The 13,835-nt window shown below is 41.6% G+C and overlaps 1 protein-coding gene across 14 annotated transcripts in view; it reads right to left on the reverse strand.

Moving 5' to 3' along the window:
- Positions 1 to 13,835, reverse strand: part of TARDBP (TAR DNA binding protein) — a 44,941-nt gene that overhangs the window by 30,668 nt on the left and 438 nt on the right. For 3 of the 14 annotated variants that reach the window (XR_009759511.1, XM_061601413.1, XM_061601411.1), the window contains exons 1-6: positions 13,648 to 13,832; positions 10,279 to 10,532; positions 9,611 to 9,774; positions 7,996 to 8,136; positions 5,361 to 5,531; positions 4,088 to 4,190 (exon numbers count right to left, since the gene is read on the reverse strand). Coding sequence is in view for 9 of the 14 variants with exons in the window: in XM_061601413.1 (XP_061457397.1) it covers positions 4,088 to 4,190; positions 5,361 to 5,531; positions 7,996 to 8,136; positions 9,611 to 9,774; positions 10,279 to 10,532; positions 13,648 to 13,679 (865 nt within the window). In the remaining 5 variants the exon portion in view is untranslated. Of the gene's footprint in view, positions 1 to 873; positions 1,205 to 2,870; positions 4,191 to 5,360; positions 5,532 to 7,995; positions 8,137 to 9,610; positions 9,775 to 10,278; positions 10,533 to 13,647; positions 13,833 to 13,835 lie in introns of those variants that run through there. The other 11 variants (XR_009759510.1, XR_009759509.1, XM_061601416.1 and 8 more) reach the window with 11 other exon arrangements.

Consider the following 13,835-nt stretch of genomic DNA (forward strand, 5'->3'; position numbering starts at 1 on the left):
TCATCATCCTCAACAAAGAGTTACAATAGACTTGAAACAGTTTTTAGAGCAGGTCATCATCTGAGACAAGATGGTTCATGGAGGTAGTAAAAGAATCCAGACCCTAAATTCACTTTGTTTCTCCTAGCAAGAAGCTCCAAGATTGTAATTTTTTGACTACCCCAAATGCCACTGGCAGAATTGCTTTCTACAAGTTGCTCCATTCACTGTCCCAATATCGATTGGTTCTTATAGTGCTAAACTTCTGTCTGTAGCCACTTAAGGAGCATAAGTCTTGATCAACAGCCAGAGTTGAATCTGAGGATGGGTGTTTGTGTGTGTGTGTGTGTCTGTGTGTGTGAATTTGCATCTAATGACTGCCAAAACCTATGCTAACTCTGACCAAACTGTATGTGATCTACTACCAAAAAATGTATTTCAGACATACTGTCGTTCTTATAACAGGCAGTACCAACAGCCAAAGCAGATGCATACAGCTTAGAGGAATAGGGCAAGACCCCCAGAAGTGCTGTTCAATCAGCTGCAACATTACATTTGCAACTGCTGAGACCAAAGAGCTCAAAGACTCAATTCACACCCACACAAATTTGGACTGCAACAGGAAATTGTCAACACTACATCTATTTGAGTAGCATCGCCTCAGTAATTAAGAGATGCTCAGCAGGTAACCGAAAAGCACAACACATTTGCTCACATAGGGCCTTTGTTAAATTACTATGCAGTTTATCACTAAATGAAGCTCATTAGCAACATAATCCTAGCAGTGTTAAACTGACTGCGCTCCTTATTTGCCACTTTAAATTGCATTAGCACAATAGATGCAGGTTATGGAAAGTTAAAGCAAAACAAGACTCCAGACACTCAAGTTATAAGAATACCTTTTATTAACTTGCTTTATACAGTGGCAGAAAAAAAAAATTAAAGATATGAATAATGTTTGAAAACATTTAATACACTTAGGGATTTGAGGGAGGGGAGATAAGAACCCTCAGTGCTCTGATGGGATTAAAATATCACAGCATGTGTTTTCCCCCTTGGCCCTAGACTTAAAAAAAACGTTGAAAATAAATACTGAAACCATGCTAGCGATGTATTAAAACTTACCCTCATGATCCTTCCCGAGATGACAGAGTTTAGTCTTTGGAGGTCCGAGAATACCATATTAAGTGTTACTCAGCAGCAGTAGCTGGTATTATTGCAAGTGCTAAAATGCAAAATTCAGATGGTACAGAGTTTGGCAGTGGATCTGATTGAGGTGCAGAAAAGGTTAAGCAATTTATTCAAGAATATTTGTTCTCTGGAATAGTCACAGATTTGTTTTACAATGACAAGCCCATATTGGAGTCTGTGTGGATTTTAGCATTAAACAGCAATGCCAGTACGAGCACCCAAAAATACATTTTAAGTGTCCATATATGGTCTTTAAAAAAAACAGAATTTAAGCTGGAGATGCAAGGAAAAGATGGAAGCTGACTCCAGGGCACTGGGACAATTAACAATGAAACAGTACTATACCAGTTTAAAGGGATCCATTTACTGTTTCCACAGACTGCTAAGTGGAAGCTGTAAATTTACACCCAGGTTGTTTTAACATATTTAACAAGTTTTTAGAACTACCAAGTCCACAACCTTGCCAATTCTGTTCCTTCACACAACAAATCCTAACATTTCTGCTAGTATGTGGTTAAGCAGTTTCCTTCATGCTGAAACCAACCGAGAGCTATTTACACTGTACCCCCACCAACTCAGTCACATAAGCAGAATGCACTAGAGAGCCTCACTACCAAAGGGATGCTCAGAGTTTTGTCTACTGTCTCCAACACCCAGTCCTCTAGAGCAGGGGTGGGGAAACTTTGGCCCTCCAGATATTGCTGAACTACAAGCCCCATCAGCCCCAGCAAGCATGGACAATGGCCAGGGATAATCAAGAGTTGTAGTTCAGCAACAACTGGAGGTCCAAAGGTGCCCCACACCTGCTCTAACTGCTCATCAGGGATGGGTACCTCATTTGGCAGAACCAGATTTCAGATGTGTATTATCACAAAACACTATGCAGATGGGTCTTAAGCAGAGCTATACGGTTCAACTACATTGATGGAAGAGCAAACTTAAAATAGCAAATAAATTTTTACAGCAGTTTTATCCCAACAGAAGATATATATAAAAAAACTTAACTGCTATGCACTTTTTGCACTTGGGGGCTGTCAAACACACACGCATATTACTTAAATCAGTTTTATTTAAGAATTTCCTACATTGACAAATCTTATAAAAAGCATCCAAACACAGAACTGCAGCAAACAGCATTCATATGGATATCTTACAGACAGAAAAAAAGCTTCCACCCATGAGGGAACCCTGAGCTCAGAAGTGAGCTCTGCCACAAAAAAAAGACCCACAAAGCACACCATGAGCCGGATGTTCCCATCAAAAACCCCACCTTCAGTTCACATTACCACACTTACAGGATCATTAAACAGAAAAGAACACACACCATACAGCATTCACAGCAGAGTTGACATAAAGGAGAAAAAAAATACAGATATTCATTTCACTTAACACATCCAACTAATTGGTTAACTAAGTAAAAAGCCCCCCCACTTAAGTTCTTCCAGATCGGGATGTCCTTCTGAATGCAAGAAAAACACTCGTACGTCCGCTCCCAATGCTCTCCGCACACTCTCTCACCAAAGCCACAGGATCGAGGGACATCGCGCCAAGAATTTTTTGTTTTTGTTTTAAAAAATCCCAAAATGCACCACCAGGTCTCTCTCTTGCATGCGCCTCCTCCTTTTTCTCGCACATACCAAGCCCTCACAAACAAGCCTTCTGGTTCCATCTCACAGCCTTGCGTTCATAGCGTTGAATACGACTCCATGAAATAAAAAAGAGTAGCGGATAAAAATGGAACACCCACCGTCTTTAAGACGTAGCATGTGCAGTGTGATGAAGGAGTCTTGGATGAGGAAAGCATGGAGACAGGAGTATTCCTAAGGCAGGGTTTTTTTTTTTTAACTGCACTGCGTTCAATGAAGTGCTTCTTCCATACACATTTGAAATGAGATGAACTGCAAGGATTAAATGAGGTCTTCATACCGTACTTTAGTATGAGGAGGGGAGACAGTGTTAAAAGGAAAAAAAGCCGACACCAACATTGCATTCTCCACACAGGACATTTGGGGGAGGGGGAGGGAGAGAAAGAGAGAGAAATTCTTATGGCGGGGGATCAAATTAAATTTTAAAAGAAAAAAACTAACAAGGAAAAAGGATGCAGTTTCTGAAAAATGGCTTCCATTTTTGAAACATGCAAAGATCTCAGCTGACTAGGAAATGAGGAATCAAATTTTTACGAATTCCTGTCAAATTGCAGCGCTTCCGTTTACCAGTCAGGCAAACAGCAGTTCACTTTCAAACCACTCAATATCCCAACTCATTCCAACTCATTGTAACAAAACCTATAAAACTCCATTTAACCTTCCTTGTATTCCCCCTTACAAAAGAAAAATGTGTCAAAAATATTGTTGAAATATACTACACGCTGAACAAACTGATTTGGAATTTTTGTTTTGTTTTAGTATATGTATTTTATAATATACTTACCAGGAGCTCTAGAAAAAAAAATCTGATTTCCCACCACAGAGTCAGTATAAAGTTGCCTACATTCCCCAGCCAGATGATTTGGATTCCATGCTCGAGCCAAAACCTCCATTAAAACCACTGCTAGAGCCTGTGTTTGATGAGCCCCATCCTATCGCTGCACCAGAGTTAGAGCCTCCATAGGAATTGCTCCCTGAACTGAAGCCCTGGTTCTGCTCCCTCTGCATGTTGCCTTGTGGCTGGCTATTCCCCGATGGCCCAGACTGGTTTTGCTGACTGGCTAGCATGCCCATCATTCCCCAACTACTCTGGAGTGCTGCCTGAGCTGCTGCCATCATGGCTGGGTTGATGCTAAAGGCTCCAAAGTTCATCCCGCCACCCACGTTACTGCCCTGGTTGTTTCCCAACCCACCACCTCCACCACCTCCCCCCCTGTTAGGAAATCCACCCTGATTCCCAAAGCCTCCTGGATTACCACCAAATCTTCCACCTCTTTCTAGTTGTCTACTGCTATTATGCTTAGGTTCAGCATTGGATATATGGACGCTGATTCCTTTTATGATCAAGTCCTCGCCACAAAGGGACTGGGCAACCTATAAGAAATAAGGTATGCAGACTGAGTAACTTTGAACAAAAAAATCACACACAAGCAAACAACTTTAAACAGAAGATAAGTATCTAAAAGGCTGAATTTTTAAGTACAACAGTGCCACCTCCAACACAATACTGTTCCCCTCGCTGCATTGGAGAATTCAGTTTCCTGAAAGAATGGCACTGTATAATGATAATATTCCATTTCAAGGACACTGTATCTCATTACTGTTTCTGCTTAATGTGAACAGCCATTTAGATTCACTGAAAGAAAAAACCTATTTCCTCACAAAAACTTCATTTAAGGTTTTTAGGATAAAGATTGCTATCTTTATCTCAATTACAATTTATATGGTTTACTGTTCTGTAATACTGCTTTGCAGGTTTGTAAATAGCCACTCAACAGGTGGTGTGTGACCAGAACAAACTGCAAACAGGAACAAGCCAGAAGTTCTAAAACTGAGAGAACTGTTTTTTCCTCACTCTCCAGTCTCCTTTCTAACAGCTGGTGTGCCATAAATTAGTACATTCAGAGGTTACTAAGTTCACTGGACTTATTTACAAGGCTTGCCTTGTGCCTAGCATTGTTTACTGACAGGACAATGCAGTTAAGCGGTGAAAAGCTGGAGATATTTGGCTATACTTGTTACAGCAAGTCAATGAACTGTAATACCTTCAGCGTCAAGCTTTCTTAGATCAAACCCAGCTTATTTATTTATTTATTAGGTTTATATCCCATCCCTGAGAGCCAGTGTGGTGTAGTGGTTGGAGTGTTGGACTACAACCTGGGAGACCAGGGTTCAAATCCCCACAGCCACGAACCTCACTGGGTGACCTTGGGCCAGCCACTGCCTCTCAGCCTCAAACGAAGGCAATGATAAACCACCTCTGAATACCGCTTACCATGAAACCCCTATTCATAGGGTCGCCATAAGTCGGAATCTACTTGAAGGCAGTCCATTTTTTTTCCCTATCCCACCCTTCCTCCCAGTAGGAGCCTAGGGCGGCTTAGAGTAAAAGTTGATACTGTACCCAACAGGAATGATATTAATAGGACAATCTGTCTGACCACTCATAAGTCAGATGCACTTAGGTTTTTACACACAATAAAAGTGAATGGAAACAATGAAAAATATTGAAGAACAAGTTGCCCACACATCAGGGGAAAATACCTGATCATCAGCAAACGTAACAAAGGCAAAAGCTCTGAAGGGTTTGGGGATGAAGACATCAACCACTTCTCCATACTGGGAAAAAAACTGCCGGAGCTCATCTTGAGTCATGTCATCGGTGCAACGCCCAACAAACACCTTCCTGCTACGCAAAGGTTCATCTGGACTTTGCTGGTGCCAATTCAGAACAAAAGATTTTAATTAATATAAACATTTTAATCTAGCTATTGCAATAACCAACATACTGAGGGCACAACTGTTCACACATACTGGAAGAGAGCAAAAATTGATCTTCCAGCTAAACAAATAGAAGCTAATCATGAAAATCATTCCAGATTCTAGAACTGTGTCTTCTGAAACTCAAGTGTGTAGTGACATAGGATTAGACATACTAGCAACAACAGGTGACAAGCAAAGAACAGAATCTCTTCTACTATGAAAACTTTACAGACACTTCCATGTGCAATAGAAGCATGGTTTTGTACAGTAAAACAACTTGGAATAGAAATTGTGTCAAAGCTTAGAATACTTTCCTTCAATTATAAGCATTTTGAAAAATGAGAGAAAACACACGACACAGTTTTTGCTATTTCATCCACACTTTCTGAACAGTACAGGATATTAACATATGTCGGGAGAGAGACAGAGGGAGTGTGACTCTGTTGATTCTCCTTGACCTCTCAGCGGCTTTTGATACCATCGACCATGGTATTCTTCTGGAGAGGCTGGCGGAGTTGGGAGTTGGAGGTACTGCTTGGCAGTGGTTCCGCTCCTACTTGGTGGGCCGTCTCCAGAAGGTAGTGCTTGGGGAACATTGCTCGACACCATGGGTTCTCCAATGTGGAGTCCCGCAGGGGTCAGTTCTGTCTCCCATGCTTTTCAACATCTACATGAAGCCGTTGGGTGCGGTCATCAGGAGATTTGGAGTGCGTTGTTATCAGTACGCTGATGACACGCAGCTCTACTTCTCCTTTTCATCTTCTTCAGGTGAGGCTGTCGATGTGCTGAACCGTTGCCTGGCCGCGACAATGGACTGGATGGGAGCTAACAAACTGAGGCTCAATCCTGACAAGACTGAGATGCTGTTGGTGGATGGTTTCTCTGATCGGATGATGGATATATACCCTATCCTGGATGGGGTTACACTCCCCCTACAGGAGCAGGTTCGTAGCTTGGGAGTCGTTCTAGACTCTTCCCTTTCACTTGAGGCTCAAGTAGCCTCGGTGGCTCGGAATGCGTTCTACCAACTCCGGTTGGTAGCCCAGCTAAGCCCGTATCTGAGTAAGGAGGACCTTACATCAGTTGTACATGCTCTGGTAACCTCACGTTTGGATTACTGCAATGCGCTCTACGTTGGGCTGCCTCTGAACACAGTCCGGAAGCTACAGCTAGTGCAAAATGTGGCGGCCAGACTGTTGACAAGGACCAAATGGTCCGAGCATATAACACCTGTTCTGGCCCGCTTGCACTGGCTACCAATATGCTTCCGGGCCAGATTCAAAGTGCTGGTATTGACTTATAAAGCCCTGTACGGCATGGGACCACGATACTTGTCGGAACGCCTCTCCCGCTATGAACCGGCCCGTACACTACGTTCTGCTACGAAGGCCCTTCTCCGGGTTCCAAATCACACTGAGGCCCAGAGGGTTGTGACAAGATCTAGGGCCTTCTCAGTGGTGGCCCCCGAATTGTGTAATAGTCTCCCCGAGGAGGTCCGCTTGGCGCCGACATTGTCATCTTTTCGGCGCCAAGTTAAAACCTTCCTCTTTCCCAAAGCATTTTAACTGTACTTTTTAACTTAATATCTTAATTGGATTTTTGCACTGTATTGTTTTTCTTATTGTATTTATTGTATTTTTCTGCTGTTCACCACCCAGAGAGCTATCGCTAGTCGGGCGGGATATAAGCCTAATAAATAAATAAAATAAAATAAATAAATATGTGTCAGCTAAAATCGTAAGAACACTTCCTTTGAAGCTGTATATATTGGGGTGGGCAACCTCAGACCCAGAGGCCAAATGTGGCCCTCTAAGCCTCTTGACCTGCCCCTCAGGACTCTCCCCAGACTTTGCCTGTCACCAGCCTTGTTTTGCACCCTCCTTGAGTATTTTTGCCTGGCTGAAATGTGCCCTTGAGCTCCAATAATGCCTTTTGCTTGCCTGGATGGAGAGAGGTGTGTAGAAACTAGCCTACTGTACCAAGGTAACATTTATATGTCATGCTCCGCCCCCTTTTGTCTCTGGCCCTGCTCACCAATGCCATATGACCCTCAGAACATTGCCCAGAAAGTAACACAGCCCTCAATCTGAAAGAGTCCCCACCTCTGTTCTACTTGGAGCAGTGGGTGATTGGTCAAAACTCAAAGAGCTATTTTAGATGTGGTCAGGGGAACTAGTTTGCTGTTTCCTTTTGACAGCAACCTCCCAGGTGATATCACAATCTGTTTTTGAAAAGTCCCATCAGTTTCATAAGTAATCTGCCATGCGGATGAAGGGCTGGTGCTTATGCTACATTCTGCATCCCTGCCAATTTATTTAAAACTAGAGAAAAACTCATTTTATGGAATTATTTGGGATACACTCTACCAGTTTGGCTTTACATACTTACAAAAAATAGAACAAGCTACACGAAGTACCTTAGAATTTGGAAGTTTGCAGTCACACCATCTTCCATCTATCATGTGGCGCTGAGACATGACTTTCACCTGGGTTTCATAGTCAGTGAACCTTACAAAACCAAACCCCTTTGAGTGGCCAGTTTTGATGTCCTTTTTAACCTAGAAGAGAGGAATAGATGGCTAGAACAGCAATGGCAACACACTGACATCTATGTACTGATTTTATTCTGCTACTGATTTTCAAAATGAAGTAGCAGGAGGGAAATTAACGTTTGATGTTCAACTGAAGTTTTTCCCCTGCTTTAATTGTTCTCCCTTCCTATAACAGCTGCAGCAGAGACCCTCATTCTATCTAGATGCACCAAAGGGAGAGAATGTAAGTCAAGCCCATCAGCTCTGCTGAGGAACCAGCTCAAATTGGCTCCTTCAGCTCAAGCTGATTATTCTAACAACTCTGTAATTTTAAGTAGTGGTGCCCAAGTAAGCTTGTCTACCTCTTCCTTCCTCGTTCTCTCTTTTGTTTTGTTTGAACCAGATCTTTTATACTGTAAGCCTGAGGGTGGGAACTGTCTTGCTCGTTACTGATCTTAAGTAAACTGCTCTCAAAGCCTTTTTGACTGAAGAATGGGATTAAAAAAAACACCTTCAGATGTTATTTTGACAATCAAAAAATTAAACTGAGATCTATAAATTTCCATTTGAGTAGAAGGGTTAAATTTGTGACTTATGCCGGTTAGCTTTGACACTTGCTCACAAAAAAACCCTCAGATTTAGTCAAACAAGTTCGAGAACCAGCATGAAAAAGGTCAGAACATTTTTTCTGAACCACAATGAGTTCAACTAACCAAACTCAATACCAAAACAGACCTAAGGCCACAAACTAAGGCAAATTCTTAGAGAGCTCCGGCTTCTCAGTCCCACTCCCTTGCTTCAGTGGCCCTTAGTGGAAGCTGTCGCCTGGCAACACTGCCAGCAAGACTTGTTTCCATCATGGAGTGAGCAAGTCCAAGATGTTCAGCCCCACTGCCTTGCCTCAGAGGACAGTACCAAGGAAGACAAAAGACTAAAAGCAGGAAACGGCACTTCAATAATCCTGTCACCATAAGGACATTTCTGTTTGCAATACCAGGCTTGGGTATCATTTTTTTTGTGAGAATTTTTGTAAGCCATTTTGAGAACCTCTCAACACTATAAATTGGGATATACTACTCTAAAATATATACACAGCACTTTAAAATATGTTTGTATTAGGCAGTTCACTGGGAGGGGAGTCAAATGACTAAGGTAGACAGGAGGTAAAGTAGCAAGGAAAGAAAATGCAAGCCTTGTAAGAAGATGGGAAATTACTAAGAATATATCTCTGCTCCTACAACTTCAATCCTTGTTGAAGCAGTTTAAGCAATATCTCTGCTTAAGAAGCCACTACAAACACCTTTCACAGTTCTATGGCTTGGCTAATTATGGCACATAGAAAGATAGTTACTCCTACTGCCAGTCTAAATGCAAACAGAAAGAACAGGTGTTTATCTCTTCTGCATAACCAGAAGTAGCTCACAGAAGTTCTATTAAGGGACAGCAAAGCATTCACACTAGGAAGTAATAATAACCGCTCTCAGAAAAGAAAGCTAGATACCTGCACCATGAGAACCTCTCCAAACGTGCTGAAATATTCCTTCAGATCTTGTTCAGTTGTTTTCCATGGAAGACCCAGAACTATCAGATCAGAGGTTTTCTGCACTGCTCGTTTCACTTTGACAGCTGATGAGGCATCTGTTTCATCCATTTTCCTCTTGTTGTCTAAAGAAAGATAATGTCCATCAAACAGTCAGCACATTTAAGAACTAAACGTATACTCTCATTAGTTGCAATGAGATTGCTTTTGGAGCAGATATTACTATATTTATTTTAGAGCTATGTGCAACCCAATCCTATGGTTACTTAGAAGCAATGTGTTCAAAGTAGGGCCCATTCCAAGGTAAGCATGCCAGGATTACTCCCTTACAATCCTATGCATATATATTCCAAAGAACCGCTATGCTCAATGGGGCTGATTCCTTAGTAACTGTGTTTAGGATTGCAGCCTTAGAATGTATTTGCTATGATTTGCTCGTATTTACATTTGAGGGGAGTTTATCTGAATCCTTTTTTCCTGCTCTTACCCTTCCCAACAATTTTATTCTGACTCCTAGGGGTCTGGAATTCTCAGTCAAGCAAAAAGAAAATAAATTCTCCATCTCTATATTTCCATATTCAAACAAAACCCCATAATTCTTTAAAAAAACACATAACCAGAGCACACACCTTTGGGATAATTAACAACATACACCAGATTTCCCCAGCCATTATCTGGTGCATGCAGAATTCCTTCCACTAATCGAACTCCTCTCATACACTGAGACACAGGGTTCCTGTAACGCAGACCACATGCTCCTGGGAACTGAGCAGTAACTGTGGAGAGCAAGACAGTCCCATCATCCTCTGAAGGGATCTCAATAGGTTCCTCATTTTCATCTTCGGTAACCCGGATGTATTCTGACATTTCTGCTGTGGTGTTACTAAAATATAAAAATATTGAGAGAAAAGTGAGAAATATCTAGTTGTATAAACAGTCATCATATGCTTTGATGATGGGAATATTAAGTTACTGTACATGTGGTGCACTACATATACAACATTCTGAAAAGGGTTGTCCATTTTCCTAATTTAAGTCATGGTATGACTGAGACTTGCAACTCTCACAGGACAACACTTCCAGTCTGCATGTGTTGGAATTACTTTTTAAGATGTTTTTAAAGTTTTTTAAAAATAGGTTTAAATATTTTTTAAAAAATACATTTTAAAGTCTTTTGTTTTTAAGATGTTTTAGGGTTTTTTTAGGGTTTTTGTTTGCCGCCCTGAGCTCCTTCGGGGAGGAAGGGTGGGATATAAACTTAATAAATTGATAAATAAGTAACTTTTAAAAAGCACACAAGGGAAAGAAGAGTGGATGGAGATCAGTTGAGCAATGCCCAAGGAAAATGGCAAGTTGTAAAACAAGCAGTTATATCAAATTTAAGGTCAAGAAGATCTTCTTCAATTGGATAGAAAAGGCTCAGCTACCTTACGGCCTTTGTTCTTCTGGTGGTGGCACAGATCAGAGAATACTGGTCCTCACTTCTGTAGTCCCAGGGCAACTGGCAGTTGGAGCAGAGTTCTTTCTGCCAGGGAGGGGGGGAGTAAGCTCCCTGCAACTGCTACTTCTCCAGCCAATGGGTGAGGCCAAGCTGATCTCATGTGTGTTCTTTCAAAAGCATGTGTAACCTTTCAATGGCCCTTACTCCTCTGGCTGATAGCGGAAGCCAGACTGAGCTTCCCTTCCATTAATATCAGGAAATAAGGAAATACAGACATTTTGCAGTGTTAGCATGCACACAATTGCATACATATATAGTTTGGGAGTCTAGAGAGCCAATGGATATACAGAAATCTGTTAAATTGTTAAATCTATTCAAAATATTATAGAAACTATTAAAAGCAATACTGTTAAAAATAAAAGGAAAAATAATCAAGCCACCCAGAGGATGCAGAAGAAAAAATCAAAAGCAATGAAATCATTGCCTGGACATAATGAATAGGGGAGAGAAGCACCAAAATAGTTTGAAGAAAGACACTGAAGGGCCTTTAATAAAGAAAGCTGGTTTTTAGGTTTGTTTGTTCACTATCATTAGCTCTGTACTGTAAATGAATTATTATTATGCTGGCTTTAATGCTGTTGGTATTATTTATTCATTCATTGTCTATCCTGCTCTTCTCCCCAAAGGAGCCCAGGGTTTCACTTTAAGCTGCATTGGAAATTATTGTGATAGAAAGTGACAACTTTTTAAACAAACAGAAAACCAAAATAGGGCAAATGCTTTATACAGTAGGGCCCCACTCATACAGCGGGTTACGTTCCAGACTCCCGCTGTAAAACAGAACCCATTGATTAACATTGAAAAATGGCGCCCGACGGCAAAAAACGCTGTAAAAGTGGAACAAGTGCTGTAAAAGCGGGGCCTTTCTGCAATTGACAACCGCTGCATTAGCGGAACGCTGTAAAGCAAAGCGCTGTAAAGCGGGGCCCTACTGTACTGAAGAACAAGAAATAGAATACTATTATTCAGAAGTTCCAAAAGCACTGCCTTGCCTACCACAAGCAGGGCAGGGAGGAGGCAACTGTCCCCTGCTGTTGCTCCTCAACAAATAGGTATGCTGCCTCTGTACATGGAGATTTCATGCCTATCATAGTCCTTAAAAGGATAAAAACTACTTCTCTGAATCAGAGCAAAGGTCCATTGAATCCAGCTTCCTGTTTCCAACAGTAGCCATCCAGATGCTTCTAGAAACCCATGAGCAGTCCTACCCCGCTGAATTCCCCTTGTATGTGATATTCAGAGGAAGACTATCCCTAAACACAAAATCCCCAAGATAGCCAGATGTGAAACCAAGCAGCTAGTTTAGATTTCAGTTATTGTTTTTAAATAGTCACTCAGATAATCTTTTGGGGTAAAAAGTGAAATACAACTCCCACTCCCGATATTCTACTCCAGCTAAGCTGGAGTGCATGCGTTTAAAATAATCATATTCGTTCCCTATTTATTTTTGCCTCCCCTTTCTGTATCAAATTTTAGATTAAAAGCTTCTCAGAGAAAGACCCAGTGTTTTCATTCTTGGTAAAGCACCTTATGCCTGAATTGCACTACATAAATAATATTTTTAGATTTTTATGTACAGTATTTAACCAAAATATTTAGTCAAAAAGCCTCGCAGAGAAGTTTACAAGGTAAGGTAGTCCCTGCCCTGAGCTTCCAGTTAAAAAAAATAACCAAAGTTATGAATTTATAATTCCTACTAGTTATACCATTAGTACTACTACTAACACCACTTTTTAAATATTAAAATATAAATGATGTTGTTATAGTAGTTGATAAGTGTGTAAGCGACCCTCCATTGTGTAATTTATCATATTTTCAAGACACACCTTTTTCCTAGCCTTCTGATACCCGAAATATCAGGTTGTATCCAATACTAGACTTATTCAGAGTAAACCAATTTAAGGTAATGAGCATGACTAACTGGATCTATTCACTTCAATAGATCAACTACGAGAAGAATTTAATCAGACACAAGCCATATATTTTAGGACCCACCGGATTCAACAATCTGTTCTATTTTCTACATTTTGTTTAAAATTGTTGTGCTCCATCCAGGTCCCTCACAGTGAAGAGTGAGTAAGAAGACGAATTACTGAGTTGTGCTTGCCCTACTCAGAGTAGACCCAGTGAACTTAATAGACGTGACTAAGGCTGCAATCCAATACACACTTACCTGGGAGTAAGTCCCATTCAACCCAATGGAACTTACTTCTGAGTAGACACGTATTGGGCTGCTGCCTAACTCATGATCGTTAATTTCAATGCGTCTGTTCTGAACAGGCCTTAAAAACGGTAACAACAGAATACAGCCCTTTCCTACTATTGCTGTAAAGATCGACTCTGTCTCCTTAGTAACATGCCAATAACCCCACGGGCATTTACTCGAGAGTAACCCGCGCTACGTCCAGCAGCCCTACACTCCCAGATGACGGTGCATTTAACACCGTCTTAAGACTGTTTTCTCCTCAGAAATATTATATAAAGTAACGGCCCTCACCCACGTCCATAAGCGAGGCCCGGGGTATACATTTCGCCCACCACTAACCCAGGCCACTGGCTGTCCCGGCCTTCCCGCGCTAGGCCAGACGCTCCTTGAGGCCTACTAGGTCGCCTCGCGCTCCGCGAGAGGAGCTCCGGACCGTGGGGGGACGGAGCGAGCTTTCTCAACGCCCCGGTTCTCGCGCT

Source organism: Rhineura floridana, chromosome 18 (genome assembly GCF_030035675.1).
Source record: "Rhineura floridana isolate rRhiFlo1 chromosome 18, rRhiFlo1.hap2, whole genome shotgun sequence".
Taxonomy (NCBI): Eukaryota; Metazoa; Chordata; class Lepidosauria; order Squamata; family Rhineuridae; genus Rhineura; species Rhineura floridana.